Genomic DNA, 23,169 nt, shown 5'->3' on the forward strand with positions numbered 1-23,169 from the left:
TGAAGTTTCGTTAGTGAAATTTTTAACACATATATAAGGTTTGAGTTGTAGCTATCAGCTTCGGTTGATCGCTAACTAAAACCTTTCACATCCGGCCACGTGTTCTTCAATAAGAGTTAAACGGTTTCAGCTAATCATATGCTTAACTTAGCAATCAAAATTAGCAAATTAGCAATATTACTTGTTTGAATTCTGTAAGTTGAAATTTCTTCTAAATAACCATGTTAAACAAGTTGACTAGGCAATATTGTAGCTGATAAAAAGGTTATAACAATTTCCCCACCCTTCACTCCACCAAAAGGGGATGACATTAGTATTAGAATTAGGTTATTTTATTTGATTATTATGATTTTGGCTAGGGGGGTTGGTTTGATTTAGTTGAGCATATTAAGGCGGATTGATGAATGAAATGGGGCCAAGATGTAGGAGATTTAGGAGGTCAAAAGATGGTGCATTGGAATGATGGCAATTATCAAAGATGTGGTGAAGGTGAAGCAAAGGCCTTTTGTTATTACCACACACATGGGATGTCTCGGGTTCGAGTTTTAGAAATGAAAAAATGCGAAGAAGAAATTTTGATTCAGAAATTTTTTGTTAGGATATAATTATTTAGTAAATGGTTTTTTTTTCTTGTAACATATGGACTTTTGTGTCACTGTCTAAGAATTTCTCTTGATCAAACTTCAAATCCTATAAAAGAATTGTTAGATGACAGTGTTAAATTTTACAAGTTATTACAAACATTAGAAGACAATTTAATATTTTATATGTAGGTTAGAAAAATATATGAGCAAATTAGACTTGAATCTAACACTATCCGAAAAGATAATTTCTAAGGCTTATATTTACTTAATTTTTTAAAAAAGGAACTAAACATAAATAGGGCCAAAAAGTGGCATTTTGCATAAATTAGTCGTCATTATGTTATTTAATAGACTTTATGTGATACAAATTTAAATTAATCGAAATTTTAAAGCAGGTGTAACAAATAGATGAAAGTCCTTTTGTTGGTAAACCAAACAATGATTTGTGTGCACCTAAAAAAGTGTAGAAATGATGTGAGTTAGGCTCTATTTAGACTTTAAAATGATAATTGATATACTATAATAATTTTGTCAATGTGAATAATGATTTTGATTGTCTAACTAATTTTATGTTGTTTGATGATTGGTCAAAAAGACTTGAAGTGATACTAACTTTTTTGACGTGAGTTTTTTTTTTTCATGTCTTCCTTCATAAGATTGTATTAGCATTTACATACACAATCATATAATATAATGTTAGTAAAACTTATTAAAAATAATGAGGCATGAGCACACATTAAAATATCTCTATTGGTCTCTTTTTGTCATCATCATTCATCACAAAAGTAAAAAAGTAAAAATAGACGTGATTGGAGGAGAATTTTTTTGACAATAGTAACCACTTTGACATTTAAAAATAATATAATAAAAAAAAGTGTCTCTCCAAATTTGTGTGAAAAATCAAAATTTTGTTTAACTTTAAACTTTGATATTGAAAGATGATTTTATATGTCTATAGACTTGTACAATATATAATTCGATACTTCGTATCTAGTAGGATTTGTAAAAATTCATTATTAATTGGTCACTAAATTAGATTGATAATGATTTTTTTTGCTATTTAGTGCATAACATTATCCTCGATAACTTTTTAGTTTTGTGTTGCACTCTTGCGTTCTCACAATAGCTTATTTTCGTAAAAAACTCTATCAATAGTTTGAAATTGATCCGTGAAATCAGATATTCTTCCCTTTTTTTTCAAGTGTTTCCTATCTACAACATGGTTATGTTGTGATGAAATTGTTTGGGATCCTTCCACCTCAATTAAAGATCTCAAATTTGAATCATTCGAAATAAAATAAATTCTATTGAAAGTGTTACCCGAGAAATAAATTGTATAAATTTAAATTTAATCAAATTTTAATGTGGATATCGTCTCATTATTTCTTTTTTTCTTTTAAAAATATTCAAAAAAGATAAAGCTACCAAAATTCCTTCATTCAACGTACTTAAAGTATTTGATTAGATTTAAAGAAGTAAAGGTAAATCCCATCTGTCAATGTTCCCAAGAATCTTTGGGGTTTTGTTTCTTATATATAAGTAGCACTTTGGTACACACATACGGATTGTAGTGCAGTGATGAGACTATTTCAATCTTAAGTACAAGTTTCGAGTTTAAATTCTAAGTATGGAGAAAATTATGTTGAAAGCGTTATTCCTAAACAGATCTTATAATGCGTGATCTGAATTTAGTGAAAGCTCCAATGTAGACTTCAAACACCAGATGAAAAAAATACACACTTTGGTCCCTTTTGCTCTTTTCTTTGTTAATAAGATAAGATATATAATTAGAAAAAAGTAAGTTCACGAGGCTTTAAACTCTTTTAAGGATTGCACTTGAAAAAGAGATGCTAAGTAACTTTATTACTACTACTAACTATCATTATTGTCATTATCTTTCAATAGATATTGGTTATTAGAATTTTAGTTTCAAGCATGACTCTCTCTATTAACATATTAGTATTAGAGTGTCTTTTTTCTTCTTTCAATCGAAAAATAGATGTAAATAACTCTGATAGCCTCCGCTTATGCCTTTATCAACACCCCTATTTATCGTCCAACTAAGCATATCAATAGCCATCTGATTCATATAAGCTATTCTGGAATAAACAATAGTGATCTTCTTAAGATCAATTATCTATTCTATCTAAAAATTACTCTACCTATTGTACGAATTCAAACTTGAAACTTTTAATTAAGAGTGAGAAATTTGTACTATAATTATCATCACACCCCTTAGTGTTCAAACACACAATATTTGTTCCAATGCTCAAGTTAGTAGTCATTAGAAATAGCCAAGACAATTAGAAGTGTAGGAAAACAATAATTATTGAATAAGAATTCATCCACAAATGCTGAAGTTCAAACAAAAATACTCTAACAATATGTGTTTGAAGTTGTTCCAAAGTGTAAACTTGCAATTTTTTATGCACACTTAAATAGTTGTAAATTGCTATTTGTGGCACTTAGGCCTATGCTCTCTCTTATATTATAGGGCCTCCTACTTTATTGCCAAAATGGCTCTTTGAAATGCTAAAATGAGTCTACTTTTGATGTTGATTTGGTAGAAACAGAGTTAATTGAACACTTTTCAGCATTATCTTTGAAAGGTAATCACAATAATGGAGTTTCAAATTTTACAAATAAAACTCCATAACCAATTTTGGAGCTTAACTTGTAGAATTTGTAATTTCACGATTATGATTATTTTTCAATTATAAAGACTAAAAGTGGTGATTTGTGAATTTTACCCGTCGATTTATCCAACCTTGAGGCCTATTTGGTATCATTTCAGTATGGTAAACTAAGAACCTGTTTGGATTGACTTAAAAGTTGGTCAAACATACTTTTAAGTCATTTTTAGCTTTTGAAAGTATTTAACAAGGTAAAAAAATAACTTAAGATAAGTTTAAAATGAATTTAAAAAAGTTAAAAATTAAAGTAGGTCTCCCTCTACTTTTTACTTTTTATCTTAAAAATCATTTAAGTTCAACTTTTTATTTTCTGACTTAAAAACTACATTTTTTTAGGCCAATCCCAACGGGCTCTAAATGAAGGACCAAATGGTTATAACAATTGGGCCGATCTTGAAAATTTTAATATTGGGCCAAATCTATTTGACATTAGAAAGGGCCAGCAGCCCATAAAGGATAGAGACTTAATTTTAAGGTCCATCATGGACATAGAAAATGAGAAGTTCCTCGTGGCAATAAATTATGAGAATTTTACACAAATCTCATAGTGTTAAGAGTTAACTACATTATATTACTACTTTTTTAAAAATTACAAAAATCGCTTAAATTTGGTGGAATCCGGATACATCCCAAAACGTCCCGAGACATCGTGTTCCTTCGGATACGTCCTGATACATCGCGTCTCAGTTTTGGATACATCACTCAATGTCCTGATACATCGCGTACACTCCGATACATCACACGAAATGATGTATCCAATAGATACATCATGTAAAGTGATGTATCCGGTTGATACATCGCGTAAAGTGATGTATCCAAGAATAGGAGAGTAGGGATTTTTATAATTTTTTTAAATGATAGAAAATTTTAGAGGATATGATAAAATAAGTTGTATAGTTAGATAATTTTTTCATAAATTATTTATCGTCGAATCATTTTATATAACGATATTTGATCTAGTATAGATTTTAAAATTTTAATTTGATTAAGCTATTCTAGTAATGATACTGAAGAAGACAAGTAAATTATTGATTGAAAATATAATTTAATAAAAAAACACTAGGTGGAAATTTGAAAGTTGAATAGTTTAATGAATTTGAATTCTAACAAGTCAAGGTAGAAAAATAGGTGACCGCAATGTTAGGTTGAAACATCTAAGCTAGGGTTAAGAGGTCTCGGCGTAAGCAGTCACTCCTTCATTTGAGTGACCTTCCTAATGGTTCGGACAACTATTATCGAACAGAGGGAGTAATTTTAAGTTTATGAGTTTTAAATTTTAAAATGACGTTTTCATGAAGCACTAATAACTAAGCTTCAAATTCAAGATTCAGATTTGCAACAATAATTTTTATTATTCAAGATATAGTTAATGTAACATAATTACCTATTTGATATATTTTTACTGAAAATTATAATTATTGATCGAGACAACACAATTAATTTAATTAAAAAATTACAAGTGTTTCAAAAATAATCATTGAAACTTTTTACTAAATTTCAAAGATAATTACAATGTCTTTTTGACTAGACTACGATTGAGACAATTTTATCCATACACAATTGATATTGTTTAACTAATGATTTTCACTTTAATGGAACAAAACCATTTCAAATGGGGTTAGAAACTTGAACAAGTAAACACCATATAATTAATATTATTGCTAATTATTAGCAATTTCCTTAGCCATATTTTGAATGGGGTTAGAAACTTGAACAAGTAAACACCATATAATTAATATTATTGCTAATTATTAACGATTCCCTTAGCCATATTTTGAATGGGGTTAGAAACTTGAACAAGTAAACACCATATAATTAATATTATTGCTAATTATTAACAATTCCCTTAGCCATATTTTGAAAGTTTATAGATGGTGACAAATATATATGTTAACATAAAATACATTTGAAATCAACAAAAACCCTTCCATAAAACAAGAGGTGATTGCTTAGATGGTAAAGTCGTAAGCACCTTCTACCCGCAACTCTAAGATTGTGAGCCTGAGTCATCAATAGAGTAAAATTAAAAGGATAAGAACTCATAAGGAGTTTTTTAAAAAATCTTTCCATAACACTTGCTTCGTATCTATTTTTAAAATCATCGATAGGGATTACTATTATTGATTAATACAACTATAATTTAAGTTGTTAATTAGTGTTGATGGATAATTATACATATATCATTACAATAGATCAAGTCTTAGCCCTGATTCTTGATAGAGCTATCAACATGGATGGTAGTGGAGATGATTGAGATTCTTCATTCTTAATTGTAATTTTCGAGTTCGAGTCTCCAGAAACTGAAAAAATGTTATCAAGAACACTGCCCTAAGAAATGGACCTCGATTATAAATTGAGATGACCATTAAAATGTTTAGTATTAACATGTTAGCAAACCCAAAAGGGAATATTTTCTTTTTGGCATAATTAAGTTTTGTTAAAGCTTAATTTGTCTGTTTTGTTTGTTGTTTTCTATCTCTTATTTGTTGGAGCTTAATTGAAATTAATTAATAGTAGTACGTATGTTCAACACGTTACAAGTTATCATACAATATTCTTCCTCCACTTAAGTTTTTTTTGTTTAGTTACTATTTTTGACAATATAATATTTTTTAATTGTAAAAATATTTTAAATTATTTAGCTATTATATTTTTATTTAGGTTTACAGATGTATATATTATTTTTTAAATATAATAAAAAATATATATTCGAAATCACTAAACATTAATCAATTTGATCTTATTACAAATCAAACCAAACAATTTATAACAAATCAGGAGTACTAATTATTTTCTAATTGTTTAGAAAACATGATGCTTGCACTATCCTTTGACTTTTCGTAAGAAAAATAAAATAAAACAACGAAAAACGTGAAATAATGAAATTATTGGACCACCAATTTATTATGTATGATGTATTTTCCAAAATATATTAAAAATGATAACTTTGTTCTTTGCAAAAGTTCAAGATTTATAAAAATAGATTCATTTATTATTAAAAGAGTTCATTATTTCTGATCTTGCTCCACCTAATTTGTTACTATTTGAATAAGAAAAAGTTATATTTTAATGTGCGTAGAAAAAAACAAATATGACAAATATCTAATGGAACTTATATAAACGCAATCAAACAACAATTATAACACCACGAAGCTTCTTGAGATTTGGCATTTTGTTCACAAATTTGTGAGTTATCAAGTACATGAATTGACAGTACAAAATCGAAGGAAATTTCCCTAAATTCCTACAAAAATAATAATAATAATGTATTTATATACTTAAGAAACTTCACGTAATTTAATGCGCGTGTGGAAATATTCATATTTTTAGCTTCATCCAATCACACTAGTTCACTTCTCGGGGTCAGCATGGTATGATACGATATTGAAATTTTTAATATTTGAATATATATGTCAAATTAATTCGATATGATTTAATATTATTAAGTTTGATTCTGACACTTTACAATATGATAAATAAGTAATTATAGTTTATTCTATTTTGATTTACATATATCCATATAAAAGAGAATTAAGATTTTTTTTTTTTAAAGAAATATCTGAATTCTATCATACTAATACACCAGATATGTAAAAATATTTAAAACAAAGTATAAATTATTTTCTTCATTAATCAATTATATAAAAATGGGGATACTAGGAGCAATAAGGATTAAGAATGAGGATATTCGAGATAAGGTGAGAATGACCTTTGTGGCTGACAAGAAAAGACGAGGGAATTGAGACTGAGATGGTTTGACCATGTAAAGAGGAGATACACAAAACCTCCAGTGAAGAGGTGCGAAAGATTGGACATAGGGGTACGAGGAAAGGTAGAAATAAGCCGAAAAAGTAATGGGGAGAGATGATTAGACATGACATGACTCAACTTCATATTACCTAAGACACGACTTTAGATAGGAAGGTATGGAGGTCGCGTATCAAGATAAAAGGTTAGGAGGTAGTGGAGTGTTATTTTGCTGCTCGAAGGTTTATCCTTGTTCAGGTGTGTGGTAGTACTAGTCGTATTCATGTAATTCTTGCTTTTAATATTTATTATCATATGCTATTTTTATTGTGTTTCGATCATCACATTATTTTGTTTACTATTATTCATTTCGCATGGGCTCTGCAATGTTTTCCTTATTAGTTGTTGTGATCCCTTCACTATTTTTTCTTCTTTTTACTTAGATTTGTTGCACTTGAGCCAATAGTCTTTTGAAAACAACCTCTTTGTCCTCACTCCTCACTGAATAGTGATAAGATATACATCCACTCTACCCTCTCCAAAACCCATTTGTGATATTCCATTGAATATACTATTGTTGTTATAATCAATTACATAAAAAAATATTTAATCATAATATAATGTCACAATTTTAATCACTAAACAATTAATTTTATACTAATCCTAACTTATATATTTATCAATATTAGTATAATCAATAGAAATTATATGAATAACATACAATATTCAATATTTCAATAATTTTTTTTAATAAATATTAAATACCATATAGAATATCAATTTATAAAAATACCATATTGAATACCAAATAATATTAGAGATTCCATAGAGAATTTGATACGTATCCTGCCATGTCACTTTCACATCCCTGAAAAACCCTTTCTTATATACCATTAATACCACGCGCCTCGCCATTTTTCAACTGAGAGAGACCTCGAAGAAGTCGATCCCCCTTCAATATTCTCCACTATATATATAAATTGCTCTCTCAAGCTTGACTTCGAAGAGCAATTGAAAATGAGTCTTTCAGTGGCGCAGGTAATCCTTTCTTCTCCTCTTTCGCTGTTATTGTATGCATTTATATTTATATATGCTTTGAGTAAATCAATTTGATTTGTTTTTAATTTTTTCGGGGATTTATTAGGGGTTTACGAAGTCTCTGGCGATGACAGTGCTGTCTGAGATCGGAGACAAGACTTTCTTCGCCGCTGCGGTGAGTTTGTATTAGATTTATTGTGATTAAATTGGAATTATGTTTGGTGGATAGAATTATTCGATACCTGTGGTGTGTTGTGCCGCTGGGAGGTAGTAGGTACCAGTAGAATTAGGTTGAGGTGTGTGGTAGCTAACTTGGACACCACGGTTATTGGAAATGAGCTGGATTTTTGTGTTTGTTTTGACTGCTAGTTGTAGTTTTTTGGAGAGTTGATTAAGAGAATTCTTATTTGTATTAAAAGAATGATTAATTAGCGTTACTTTGAATAAAATGTGGTGGAATAGAGGATTTGTATTGCCAAACTCAATTCGTTTGAGATTGAGGCCTAACAGATTGATTAATTGAATATGTGTGTGATTATGGATGGTAGCTGGGAGCTCAAGAGTGAGTTAAAATTGAATGCAGTTTAAGGTTTGATCTATGCAAGACGAATCATGGAGTTATTATTTTGTTTTATTTGATGAGTAAATCACAGAGTTTGTATATGCCAGAAAGGAAGTCTTTTTGGTCAGGTTAATATTTAAGCTCAAACTAGTTCAGAAGCTGGATTGAATTGCTGCTGTTTTTGATTCTGAGTTTTAGATATTACTTAATAAGTTGTGTTAACTGCTCAACTCACCTAATATCCAAGTGAATAGCAGAGCGTTTCTGTTAATACTTTGCAAAGGTAGAAACTTTTTAGGTTCTTTGGTTTTAGTAACTCCCAGTGATTGCTTCGTCTCTTATTGTGGTCTTTTTAAATTTATTCTTGGTTACCCTTCGGGGTGGCCCAGTGGTTTGAGCTTGGGACTTCCATGTTGGAGGTCTCAAGTTCGAAACCCCTTGCCAGCGAAAGCAAGGGGTTTGCCTTCTGGGTCGAGCTCGTCGCACCAGGCTTGCCTAGTGCGGGTTACCTCTCCTATGTGGTTTGCGAGCTATTGCATAGGAGCGGGGGTTTTACCCTGTGCGCACCCAAAGGGTAGCGGCTGCGGGTTTCCCTTGTCATCAAAAAAAAAAAAAAAAAATTATTCTTGATTAAATATTTTAGTTTTTTTTTTTGGGAGGGGGGGGAGGGTTGGGTTGGGGTGGAGAGATTGTTGAGAACTGTTCTTAATTGCTGCATGGTTAAGTTATCTACCCTTCATTCCATTCCTTTTGATATTGTTTCTATATTAGCAGTATTTAAAGTGGGTGTATCAGGTAGCCTATTATCTTTATTTATATTTTGGAACCTGAGATTCTTATAGCTGACTGGCAATGGGATTCTAAACAGTACAATGGAATGAGGACAAATTCTAATATGCTGTGTTATTCTTCTCCCAATTATTCTTTTAGTTTGTAGATAACAATTATTAATTGCAAAAAGTAATTCCACTTCAGAAGAACAAATGCCAAAAGCAGAAGAAGATATACTTCTTATTTGTATCCTTACTGACCATCACACACTCCCAAAAAGTCTGCTCAGTTCATCGCTTTTGTACATCAGCAGAAGATACTCTTTCAGTCCTGTTACAATTTTCATCTTCACCCAATTCTATGCGATTTTTGTATACCAAAAAGTTGTATTATTTTGCTTGCTGCTGGACCTTATTAGTTTGGCTCTGTTCGAGCTTAGACTAGTATTCAACTTAGAGCTATGGCTGTAGCATTACTTACTTAAGTTGCGCATAAACTAAACCAGCAACTATTAATTAGAAATGAAAAAGTCTACCAATGATGATGAAGGCCATAATATTGCATTTCCTGAATGTGCAGCTCATTGTAATGCTTCTTTATCCTTTAATAGAAAGACAGAATCATATAACACAAACTAGTGTTGTTAACTGTGAGACTTAACTTGTGGTTCATCACTTCTCTTGCAATATGTTGAGTTCCATATCGCTGAACTTTCAGATTAGTACCTCTTTGATTTGGACATCTAATCATTTAGCTGCTGCTTTGTTCACTAAAAGGTTTTGGTTATATGTTAGAATTCTAATTTATTCTGATGTCCTCATCTTAAGCACCTATGTTTCTTATGTTTTTCAGAATATTCTCTGAAAAGTTTTTCACAAATTTTCTTTCATTTTAAGATCTTGGCGATGCGTCATCCTAGGAGACTCGTCTTGTCAGGCTGCCTTGGGGCTTTAATTGTAAGACTGCATACACCTTTCCTTCACCAGTTTTTCCATTATTTGACGTTTCCTTCTTTATATTGTGGGTGATAACAGTCTCCCTTGAAATGTTGGTGGCTGTAGGTAATGACCATTCTGTCTGCCGTTGTTGGTTGGGCTGCTCCCAATTTGGTATGTTTCATCTAATTGCAATCCCTTTGAGTACATTGGTGATGAACTGGTAATCTTGTATCTCACTTGCGCTATCATTTTTTATATAAAGTCATAAGCAGAACTTGAAATATATATATTTATCATGTTCTTATAGAAATAGTTTGTACATCCTACTAGTCTGGATAACAGAGGCATTATGTATGATAACAAAAACACTGCTGCTATAATTTATCTCAAGGTCTGTGCCTCATGCTAGTGATCAGTCGCGGGCAACTAGATTAGTCATCTTGCTTTCTTACTGTCTATCAAATGTGATAAGCTGTATGTACCTCTCAAAAAATAGCACGTGGTGTATATTGCTAAGTGAAATCTGAAAATAATGGTAAAAACTTGCAATGTATCCAAGTTAACTTATGCATCCATTATTTATGTTGGTATGTCATAATTCGTACAAACAAATAGAGGATCTTGTCATGCGTTAGATATGTATCGAGTGCATTTAGAGTTAATCAGATGAAGAACATGTATTCTGGTTTATTTGAGTTCACTATTGTTATGATCTAGCAGTCTATCATTACAGCTCCGTTGAATTTCACTACCTTGGTTACTGTACAAAGCACTTCATACTCTGCTTTTAATTATCTCAGTTTTATTTGCACAAAATTTAAAAGTTCATACATATTCTCCACAGGTGTCGCGCAAATGGACCCATCATATTACAACACTGCTGTTCTTGGGATTTGGAGTATGGTCTTTGTGGGATGCATTTCATGATGGGTAATCATTTGGTTCCAGCTTACTTCTGCTGCCGATCTCTAAAATCTGTATGCCTCAATAACTTTTTTATTAATTTAATTTTAATTTCATCCACAGGGAAGCTGAGGATTTGGATGAAGTTGAAGCCCAGCTGGTCTGTATTTTTCTAATTACATATTACCATACATGAATTTAGCTTTTCTTATTTTTAACTTACATGGTGTAAGTAGGACGCTGATCTAAAAGCTAATGGTGGAGAAACCAAGGAGAAGAATCAGGTAGCATTCCTGCTCATAGTATACATACTATACATTTGCATATCCTTTCTTTCCTTTTTCTTTTTTAAAAGTAAGTCTTAAGACTTTGTTGTTGTTACGATAAATGAAAATGACGGTTCTGTTATGAGAAGGAAACTATTAACCCCTCGCCAATCTCCATATCAGCAATTTACTATCTTATTGCTCGACTCAAATGCTAGTGTGGGCTACATTGATTAAGATTTTTTCCAGTTATGAATGTTAATCCTCTAGCACCTCTCTGTTTGAGAGGGTAGTATGCATGCTGATAAATTTTTATCGGCTGACTGTGAGAAGTAGGTGTTGTCCTTGAAAACTTGACTAAAATGCCTTAAGTAGACAAAAATAAGAAGAAGAAAAAGCAATATAAACAACAAAAACACCTTTGTTAGTTAGCTTTCTTCTTCTGATGAATGTATACAAACACCATTTCCATCTGAGTTTTCTACTGAGGATTCTGACATATTCAACACCATTGGGCATTTATGTTAACTGAACTCAAAAGAGAGGAATCTTACATTCTCTTTCTGACTAACTCTAATTCGTCTGTCCCGAATGCTGATTTCTAGACCTTTGTATTATACGTACTACTTATCTCTATAATCCTCCTTCCTAGTCATTATAATGGATTTCAGTTGGTTATCAAAAAAAATAATGGATTTCAGCTTGGGTGAAGGATCGTGTTTTTTAAATTACAGCCTATTTGATATATACAGGTTCCTATTTGATATATACAAGTCCCTTGTTCATGAATTAAACCATTAAATATGTCCTAAGATGAAGACTCTTTAAGATGTGTTTGCTCTCTCCTGATGTCTGCTATCAGATTCTTATCTTTCCGATTTTCTAGTTCTCATAATAACAGGTGTAAAGTTGCTGCAATTTTATTAAGAAAAACACATACCTTTGTCATTAGCCTTACCAAAGTTTATCTTTTTCTAGGATTCTGATGATTTAAAGAAGCAGAGGCAGCCTCTTCTCGCTCAATTCTTCTCACCGATCCTTCTGAAGGTTAATATCTGTTAAATAGCTACCAGGAATGTGAAGGTCACTGTTAAGAAACAACTATATATAATGCCTTAATTTTGCAGGCATTTTCAATTACCTTCTTTGGTGAATGGGGTGACAAGAGCCAGGTATGCAACTGCACATTAAGTGTTGTAGTGTAAAATCTGCATAAACTTCTGAAATTGCTCCTAATTTTAGCAGTTGTAACAACTTTTCAGCTTGCTACCATTGGTTTGGCTGCCGATGAGAATCCACTAGGAGTTGTTCTTGGAGGAATACTGTAGGTTTCTTGACCTAAAGCCTTATGTTGTTGACTTCTTATGTTCTCTACTATGAATGCCATTCTAATATTGCTTTGTGGCTCCTGTGCCTCGTCTGAACTCTGAAGTCAAATAATCTTTTTACTGATTAGGATTTATGGTTGACCAAAAAAAAAAAAGAGAGTCAAAGACATTAATACAAGCACTCTCAATATAAGTAGTCACAATTGCGGTTGAGAATCAGTTAGATGCACAGTTTTATGATGTCATTAATCTTTCTCAGGGGACAAGCCTTATGTACTACAGCTGCCGTCCTAGGAGGGAAAAGTCTTGCATCTTCAATATCTGAAAGAATAGTGAGTGATTTACTTTACATCTGCTCTTGCTTACCCCTATGTTTCTTTTGTCCATTTTCATTAGAGCAGAGTTATTTCTTGATGTAGGTGGGACTTGCTGGTGGATCTCTATTCATCGTTTTCGGAATTCAGTCCTACCTTTCAACAGTCGAGTAACCATGTCGTTTATCTTACGAATATCCCTGTTCTCCGGTTAGTCCTGACTGGTTCTCCCTTCTTCTATGCATGAAACAGTTTTATATTTGACGTTAGAATACCAAAGTAAATGCTATGTTACACATTTGCTGGATAAGATACAAGGCTTATCTCTGCCATCATTAAAAAGAAACAGGGCAGAAGAATTACTGCGTGCTCACATAGAACAATTAGTAGCTAAAACGTTTCGAAAAAAATTGCCTGTGTTTGATGATGAGTGGATTGACATTGGGTCACTACTTTCATGCAGGAAGTGAATGATAGTCTAGATGCACATTTCGTTTGCTGCAGTCCTCGGTATGAAAGGTACAACGATTACATAAAAGCAAGCAAATCGGAGAAACACTATCCAATTAGATATTTGTTCCCTTAATTTAGATGACGGCTCCGCGTCTGGTCCAAGGCAGGCAGCCACTATTTTTAACCTTTTCGTTGAAAGGCATATATGTAGACTCTATTTGCTTATGATAAGCTTGTTCTCATTGAGCGCATTTCACCATTTTTATGGACTACGGTTTTTCGTTCTTCAGTATCTGTGCATTTCTTTTTTCTGCTTTCTATTTTTTGACTACTACCTGGAGGGAACCTCAGGTGATACAATGGTTGATATAATTTGAGTAACAATGAGATTGAAAGAAAAAAGTAGAATAAATACTCAAATTACCTAAGTGTTGTGCGGGAGTAGAGAGTACTCTTTCATCCTTTATCAAAGGTTTGAAGTTCGAGCTCTTGGATATGGAGTTTCCTTTCGCCTTCGAATGTGAAACTTTCTGACACAAAGGATTTAGTCGAGCCATAATGCATCTATACTAGACAAGTAGACATAAGTTGAGAATCCAAAAAGAAACAAATACTCAAATTTTAGATAGTTGAGCAACCTTCTGAGTAATGACTCCATATGATCTTGAGGCTATCTATGCGTTCTTTAAGAATTCGATATGAGTGCAACAACATTTAGGAGGGTCCAAGCAAATATAGGGATATCAAGTACTCCGTAAATAATTAGCACTTTCAAAATTTAAGATTAAAATTGACAATTATGTTCAAACTATATTCATAATATTGAAAAAATCAGTTTATATTCACTAATTAAATAAAAGCAACTTAGTAAACTATTTCTTATATTTCACATTTTTTTAAAAATAAGCCTGAAACAGATTAAAACAACGGTTAAAATGAGACAGTGAGTACTAGTTGTTAATTTGCATAAAGTGGATGATACTGTTAAATAAAAGATAAAACAGTTCCAGAAAAGAAGTTAAAAGGCTTAAATAGTGATTATATGTACAAGATACAATGTACCTAAATCTTTATATGCATCTCCTATTTTAACACCAAACTAATAATAATATTGAGATAGTGTTGCGAGCTCGTTCATATTATCAGTTCCAAACTCAGATAAAAAAGAGAAGAACTGTCGAGGATTAATCAGAAACATCCTTTCCATTCCATAAAAATAAAAATAGACTATGATCTGTGTATACTTTATTCTTTTCACTCTTCAAATTTCGTTTGAAAAATTACACCGAATTTATTATCGTTATTGTACACTACAAGCTAGCTAGTCATTGGTAATTAGCAATCACTCATTTTGTTGAATGTTTGGATGACAATGTTCTACTGTTAATCTTTCTATATGATGATGACAAGTCTGAATTTTTTAAAAAAGACCACCTTGAATATTTTGCAACAAATAATGTCTAGGTACTAGCTATCCATATTGAGTTTAGTATCTGTTTTAATCATTTTGGCAATTTTTCCTTCCCACTAGGTTTTGTTAGTATTGTCATGTTCTAGACAAATTCCACGTCAACAAAGCATGAGAGAGATGCTGAGTACATAACATAATAAATTTTAGATTCTAATAACATATTTAAAGGCGTATGGATCTAGGCATAAAACGAATAATATCACTAGTTCAGAAACTAGGGAGAAGGACATAGATTACTAGGTAAAAAAAAAATTACTAAAAAATATTTTCAATCAGAATTATGACTAATCGATTCTAAGACGTTGAGTCATTAAAATGATGTATGTAATACCATTGACAAATAACCTATAGCTGCTATAATAGGCATTGAAGGGGATTGATCCCGAATCACTTATGTGGAAGACCATCCTTAATTCAAACTAACAGAGCCATTTCGAAGGACGAATAATTGAGTTTATCAGTTAAGCAATAGGTCAGTGGAGTGGAAAGTACTCTTTCATCCTTAACCAAGAGGTCTCGAGTTCGAGCCCCTTGGGTATGGAGTCGCCTTTGTTAGGGAGTGCTTTACCCCAACGTGGAACTTTCCGGCGCGAATCCAAATTTAGTCGGGCTCCAATGTGGATACCGGACACCGGATAGGAAACCAAAAAAATAGGTCACTGCTAGACATTATTATATACTGATGACTTAAATTTGAAATTTGGTATAAATTTGAAATTAGGATAAAATCATTATCCTTAATTAGGTTCATATAATATTGCGAGTCATCAAACTTCATTTCTTGTCACTATTTTCTTTCATCAATAGATAATACATACTCCATAAATATTATTTATCTACCATTGAGGGATCATATGTATTAGATGGCTTGTTCCATCTTTAATTAAAGATCTCAAGTTTAAATTATAGATATGAATTTTTTTTGATCGAGACTATTTCCTTTTATGCGGTATAAATTAAATTTTAAATAGTTAAAATTCAATGCGTGATAGTACCGAACATTAGATTGAGAAATATTAAAAATAATGTATTATTTATCTAGTCACTTTTCAACTTGTCCAATCAATTCTAAACCTTTAATTTTTTGTTCCCTATTTTGTGTAGCAGCCATGAATAAAGCAAATTTTATATTGTGTCACATCAAGAAAACACATTTTTTTAGTGCCTTTTGCATTATAGTAACACATAAACTAGGCCCTTTTTTGCGGCACAACATGTGATTTAAGTATTTATAACTAGGACTTTATTTTTTAACCTTCTTTAATTTTCTTTAACTTTCTTTCCCTTTTAATTAAACAAATATACTTTTGGGGGTATAAAGTTGAAAACAATACAAAAGTAGTTCTTTGGAAAATTGGGATTTTCATCTATATTTTATTAATAATGGACCACGTAAAGTTTTTATTTTGGTGCAAGAGAAGAAGAGATAGGAAGGTGAAACGTATCACATCGTTTACGATTAATGAAGTGAATGAAAATTTATATGAGAAAGTTATATAGTTACTTTTCATATCAATTTTTGCAAACATAATCGAGAATTAATCACTTTTTATGTGAAAACACCGTCTATAATGTCATGAATCTCGAACTTAAATAAATGAAAAAACTAGAATACCGTCATGAATTTTAAAGTTAAAAAAAAATGAATTAGCTCCATGACAATATCCAGGATTTTGTCAAAGAACACACTTTGAAAATAAAATTTGATAATGTCCCCTCTAGTAATTAAAGTGGTAATATTAGCATTAGTGGCATTTCATTTAATGGAGTTTGCACTTTGCACTACAAAGTTACACGCATGTTTAATTTCTAGTGTTATTTTTCTATTTTTCAATGATGAATTTTTAGTGGACAAAGAACCATTTCATATTCTTAATGAATATGGATTTTAAGTAATTATGGACATAAATTATTAATTATATCCTACTAATTCTAATCCTTGATTTTTCATTTAGCTTTTAATTATCACCTTTTGGCATTTGTAAAGGGATTCTTTTGTAGTCCACAAAGCAAGACAAAAACTTTAGTTTAAAATAAGAGATGAAAAAGGAAAGATTTGTCAATGATTTTATTCTTCTATAATATATGTGGAAAAAAAATCAGAATCTTTTTAATATATAATGTCCAAATATATGTTCTTTCTCTTCTGCGTTAGATAATTAAATGTTGGTTCTCTAGGTCTCATATATTAAGAGTAAAATGAGAAGTTCAAATTAAACTATTTTCGAACTTAGAAAGAGATAATTCTTTTTGTAGACGAACTAAAAAAAAGGTTCATGTAAATTAAAACATCGAATAAAGTATTTATTTATCTTCTGTAAATATCAACGGTGTAAATGTTTGCCCTTTATTGTTCAAAGTTGTACAAGGTTATTTTAATGGATAAGTCATAAGTATCCCTAGACTATGATCGAAATCTCAGAGACACACCTTAACTAAACTAAGGTTCTATTATCCCCACCCCCCCTCCGAACCTTTGTAATTTTGTACACCTTTTTGACTTACGTGGCATCCAAACATCTCCCACGCACCTCAACTGCGTGGAGTCACAAAGTGTGCTACATAAGCCAAAAGGCGTATAAAATTACAAAAAAAAAAGAGTTGGGGAGGGGGGAAGTAATAAGACCTTAGTTTAGTTAAAGTATCTCTGAAATATAAGTCATAAACTAGGGGGTACTTGTGCCTCATCCCTTATTTTAATGGATTATCATAAATGTTAGAAATAATTTTCTAGTTCTTTATTTATGATATTTTTGTAAGAGATTTCTATATCTGCACACAATAGATCTTTATTTATATAAATAAAAAAATTAAAAAGATTATTTTCTTTTATTTAAATTAAAGAGGGCAATAGATCTCATTTCCTCGGTTAATTATCTGTTCAGCTCATACAAAAGCAATATACTTGCATGGTTGTGATTTCAGTTTTCCAACTTTTACAAGATGCTCCTTAAAGTTCAATAGAGAAAATGAAGCAAAAATATAATGGTAGGCCAAATGAAATAAATCTTAGGTTTATATTTTTATTCATTTTGAGATCATTATTGAATGTAAGAAAAAAATGTTATTTTTTGTCCCCCATGATTTTTTTTTGGCACTCTTAGACCATGACATATATATAGTTTTGACTCACCATGATAACTCAATTAAACTCCTTGTATTGCCCAACACTATTCAAGGTGCACCCGGGGTGATTCTGATACCATTTGTGGTAACGTGATCCACTAGTGATATTATTTGTTTGAAATTAAGTTTGCGATGTTGAAATGTGTAATTGTCTAATTTAAAATGTTAAGTTGTTAAGGAGAACACATTTTTATCATTTAATTATATACTCAATACGCACAACTTTAAACCATCATTATGGTCTAAGATTTGTTTTCTTATATAACTAACATATAAGGTGGACATTATTTTTAATTTTTATATACTAGTAGATGTTGCATTTCATTTACCTTTTGATGTGTTTATTCTGTCATATCTTAAATCTCCAAAAAAAATTCTCGCTCCGACACTAGTCGAGATCCTAAGCTGTCAGTTCAGGCCCTGAAAATGGATATTTCTCTTGGTAAAAAGCGCTATATCCACTTAATCAGTCTAATCAACGCGAATACAAATTAATTGAGCTAGTAAATTTAGAATATTAGATGCTTTGATTAACCAAAAAAATAAAAACAATAAAAGAGTAAAAGAAAGTGATGCATAAGACAACATGATATATTTAACTAAAACGGATAAAAAGGAAATTTGCTAAAATCAGAAATCTTAACAAACTACTGCTACAAAAAGCAGCTAGCTCGGTACATAAAGTATCTCGTATTTAATCAGGATTCGGGCAAAGGCCCTACTACATATTGGAATTTTAACTGATTTTTTTTCTGGATTAGATTCCATCCAATAATAGATTTATTTTAAATTAAATTTCTAATGTATTCTTCATGAATAGAACTCATAGGAGGATGAATCAGCAACAATATTTCTCAATCCACCAACTGTGGAGGCTATCATAATAAATACTCCAATAAATATGCATGCCTGAAAATTAATAAAAATGACAAACATTATATTAGTACAACTTTAGAAAAAAAAATTAGATTGAAAATAATTCAAAGGTCCAATTATAATTGATTCGAGTTTAACTCATGTCATTAACGGCATACATGATTGATAAATTTAACATGTATGCATTGATAGTGTAAAATAATTTTTATACAACATGTGTATTCTAACCTATTGTGGTTCCCTGACTTTTTATGGACGATAGTAATTATCTTCTAAGTGACTTGACATTATAAATTCTTTTTTTGGTCAGTGTGTAAGAACACGGAAAGTATGACTATTTACTTGATACAACACGTTAAAATATATTGATAATATAAAAATTCTTTACACTGTCAGTGTATGTGATATGAAACTTATTGATTTACTTTAAAATCATTGAAGCAGAGGAAGAAAATGAGAAATTTTTTTGGACTTACCCAATTTATCCACCATGAGGTACTGAATCTTCTTGGTTTCTTGACCTTAAGCCACATTATGCTTGGGAGCTACAACAAATATTAAAATTAAAAAAAGTCAAAGACATTTTGATTATTAAAGTTGATCTAAAAAAGCTATCTATGTTGCTCGGACTCTTCAAATATGTTGACAAGTGCATGTCAGATCCTTAAAAAGTAGTGTATATTTGCATAATCCGACACGAATGCCGCAATATTTTAGGAGAGTCCGAACAACATAATAAAAGATTTGGAAAGTTGACTTACAAAGTAAGAAGTAGGAGCAAAACCAAATCCTCCAAAGAAACCAAGAAGATCACCAAAGAAAGGGAATGTTACACCAAGAAACAAAGTGAAAGCTGCAATATTAACAAGACAATGCCTTTTCAGCTGAGATCATAATCAGATGCGGATTCAAAATTTAAATTTAATGAGTTCGACTTTCAAGATTCTTAGCATTCATGTACTTATTGTAAACGTTAAAATTATGAGTTCAGATCTAATATTTCTTGATATTATCTTATAAGGTTTCACACATTATGTCTAAGTTACGCGTTCAAATGAACTCGTAGCCCAAAAGGCTACATCCGCCCCTGAATTCATAGTATAGTGAAACGAAGGGCAAACAACTCGTTAAAACTTGATTTTGGGACGATTGGACTAGAAAATATGTATCGAAAAATCCCCTCACCAACGTATGTAGTACGAACGATGAATCTCAGCAGTACTCCAGGTGGGAAATTCCATGTTTTCACCAATTTTTGCTCCATCAGATCAAACACTGGCATAGCATAAACCTGCAACAAGCATTTTCCTTGTTATATACCTCGAGCTACAACATTCATCGCGTCTAGTAAGAACAATGCATAACGAAATGAGCTTTCATTGGCTCGTGTATTCGAGTACCTGATAGCTGCCTATGACATGGACAACCACCATTAAGTTAGCAGCTGCAATAAGCCAAGATGGCCTTTCAAGTCCCACGAGCACGTTGTCATCGACATCTTGACCAAACGCCCAGTACCCGATGAATGCAACAGGGAAATAACACAGGGCATTGACAAAATATGCCCATACAGCACCTTTCCACATTGGTACTTTGGAAGGCTTTTCAGGTGTTGATGGAATTGTAGCTTGTATCTCAAGGACAACCGCGTGGCCTGCATAAGCAAACGAAACTTGGCCTAACGCGTTGAAGACACGGAACATGTAGTCCACTGGACTTGTTGCCTTGTACGCGTAGCTCACATTAGGGACTCTGCCTTTGCCCACACAACCCACCCATGCTATAGTTGAATAGCTGCAGCACAACAGATTGAGATGAAAGTTTGTAACATCTAGTCTAATCTATGTTACTCTGACTCTTTAAAAATGTTTCTACACTCGTGTCAGATCCTCCAAAAATGCATTATTTTTCTAGAGGATCCAACACACACACATCCACATCTTTTAAGAGTCTGAAAAAAAGTTTAGGTAGTCAACCATCTGAGCTACTAAGATTCCGTCAAAAATAATCATAATTTTAATAACAGCTATCAAAACCACATAAAATCTAATACATCATAAGAATATTGAACAGAGATACTCTGCTACCATGAGTTTCAACTTCTTTTGTACCAAAAAGTAGATAAAAATAGCCTGCTATAAAGTTAGTGCACAACTTTTTCTTAAAAGTTGTTCAGTTGTCACGACCCAAAATCTCATTAGGCCGTGAGGGCATCCACTATCCCAGTAGGCGAACTCCATTCCTTTATTAACAACTTAACTAATGCGGAAATAATATAAAATTAAGCAACCAACTTTTATTAGTGTGGAATAAACGAGTCAAACCAAACTACCCCAAGACCTGGTGACACCAGTATAAGAGCATCTACGAATGTAAACAAGTTCAGAAAAGCTAAAATAACTGTCTAGAAAGAAATAAGAAGTGGCGGAGCTAGAAATTTATATAATCAAGAAAATAAGTTACCTTAGAGACATGATTGCAGCAGCTAATGAAACACCAGAAACAGCATTGAAATTTGGCAATTGTGAAAGAAAGAAATGAATGGCACCAAAGATGCAAATCCAATAAGATTGTCGAATTCGAGTGCAATTAGTACAAGCAATCTCCATGAATTTCATCAAACATTTTCCTCCAGTAACCATGTACACTATGTCACAACCAACCTGAACTATCAGTTGTTGTGGAAGCACAATCCATGCCCCAAGTTTTGGTCCAAAAACATGTTTTCCAAGGTCCTTGTATCGATCAAAACGAACCCCGGGCACACATTCATGGAGTTGAATCATTTGCCACATTGTGTTCAAAGTTATACACCATGATAAGATCATCACTACTGTCCCTGGACCCCTGATGAACATATAATCAAAATAAATCCAACGAAAACATGATTCAATAATATATAAAAACACGTTCTCTCTAACAGTTTTAAGTTTTCAGATGAACTTCAACATGGTATCAGAGCTATCAGAAGTGCCTAGGGAAAGAATCAGACTAACAAGTGAGAGAAGCATTAAAGCATATTTTTTTTCTCAAAACGAGATGATCACACAATTCAACATGGTAATCAGAGCAGACATGCTGAAGACGTAATAAAACAAAAAAATATGTTTTGTGTCACAACTTAAGCTTTTAGACGAAATGATCATACAGTTCAACAAAATCAAACATTTTTTTCAAGGATCAATACAACAAGAACATCATAGTGAAAAAACTCTGCATGTTTAGTATATACATACCATCCTAAGTAAGCCATGGCATAAGGTAGGCTAAGAACACCAGCACCAACCATGGCAGTGACAGTATGAAACGTCGAATACCACCATTTCGCTTCGCGAGGGGGACCATCTTCTGCCCATTTCTCATCTGAAGGAACTTCCTGCAAAATCAAGATATTCATGAACATAAAAACAAGTTTTTTTTTATGTCCATTCAAGAAACAAGCTAAGGTTGTAATTTCAAGAAAAATTGCAATAAGTTCACCTTTGGAGCTGGTGGAGGAGAAGATGAAACCATGTTTGCAAATGAAATAAGAAAAAGAGACAAAGAATGTGTGAGTTTGTTTGAGCAAACAACAACAGGTATTTGTACTAGTTCTTGTCACTAATGCTTGAGTGGAATAAAGATTAAAGAAGTCACTTTTCCTATTTCTAATTCTTTAAATCACCAAAGAGTTACGAATGAGTCGTTTGGTTTGAATACAAAATTATATCGAAAGTACTACGTGTTAATGATCAAAAACACATTTAACTGTTATGCTTTTTTCATTGTTATCTTCTTCCTTTACTCGGGTTTGATACACTTGAGTTGAGGGTGTTTCGAAAACAGTCTCTCCACGAGGTACTGATAAAGTCTGTGTATACTCTACCTTTTTCAGACCCCACTTAATGAAATTTCACTGAATATATTATTATTGTTATTGTTGTTACACCTCAACTATAAGTTATTCTTTTTACCTACGTAAACTATGTATCAATATTAATGTATTAAAACACACTTCATTGAGTAGTTAATGGTACGCAATGTACACACTAATTTTGTTAAAATAGGGTGTCCACCTAAATTAGTTATCACAAATTTATGAATTTTATATCTCTAACTA

General features: G+C 31.9%; 2 protein-coding genes across 2 annotated transcripts; one reads left to right on the top strand and one right to left on the bottom strand.

The window, feature by feature from the left end:
* The first annotated feature begins 7,846 nt into the window (after nt 1-7,846).
* LOC125867997 (GDT1-like protein 4) lies at nt 7,847-13,886 on the top strand. The gene is made up of 13 exons (XM_049548591.1): nt 7,847-8,062; nt 8,169-8,237; nt 10,292-10,351; nt 10,457-10,504; nt 11,178-11,263; nt 11,360-11,396; nt 11,473-11,520; nt 12,481-12,549; nt 12,630-12,674; nt 12,765-12,826; nt 13,090-13,162; nt 13,250-13,354; nt 13,608-13,886. Exons 1-12 carry the CDS (start codon nt 8,042-8,044, stop codon nt 13,316-13,318), a joined length of 687 nt encoding a protein of 228 aa, XP_049404548.1. The 5' UTR covers nt 7,847-8,041; the 3' UTR covers nt 13,319-13,354; nt 13,608-13,886.
* A 4,947-nt stretch (nt 13,887-18,833) lies between these two features.
* Nucleotides 18,834-22,713, bottom strand: LOC125869117 (lysine histidine transporter-like 6). Its single transcript, XM_049549673.1, has 8 exons — nt 22,551-22,713; nt 22,307-22,446; nt 21,534-21,917; nt 20,471-20,864; nt 20,256-20,361; nt 19,832-19,923; nt 19,547-19,615; nt 18,834-19,103 (listed from the first exon to the last, which is right to left on the bottom strand). Exons 1-8 carry the CDS (start codon nt 22,581-22,583, stop codon nt 19,005-19,007), a joined length of 1,317 nt encoding a protein of 438 aa, XP_049405630.1. The 5' UTR covers nt 22,584-22,713; the 3' UTR covers nt 18,834-19,004.
* Between the last annotated feature and the right edge of the window lie 456 nt (nt 22,714-23,169).

Source organism: Solanum stenotomum, chromosome 6 (assembly GCF_019186545.1).
Source record: "Solanum stenotomum isolate F172 chromosome 6, ASM1918654v1, whole genome shotgun sequence".
NCBI classification, from domain to species: domain Eukaryota; kingdom Viridiplantae; phylum Streptophyta; class Magnoliopsida; order Solanales; family Solanaceae; genus Solanum; species Solanum stenotomum.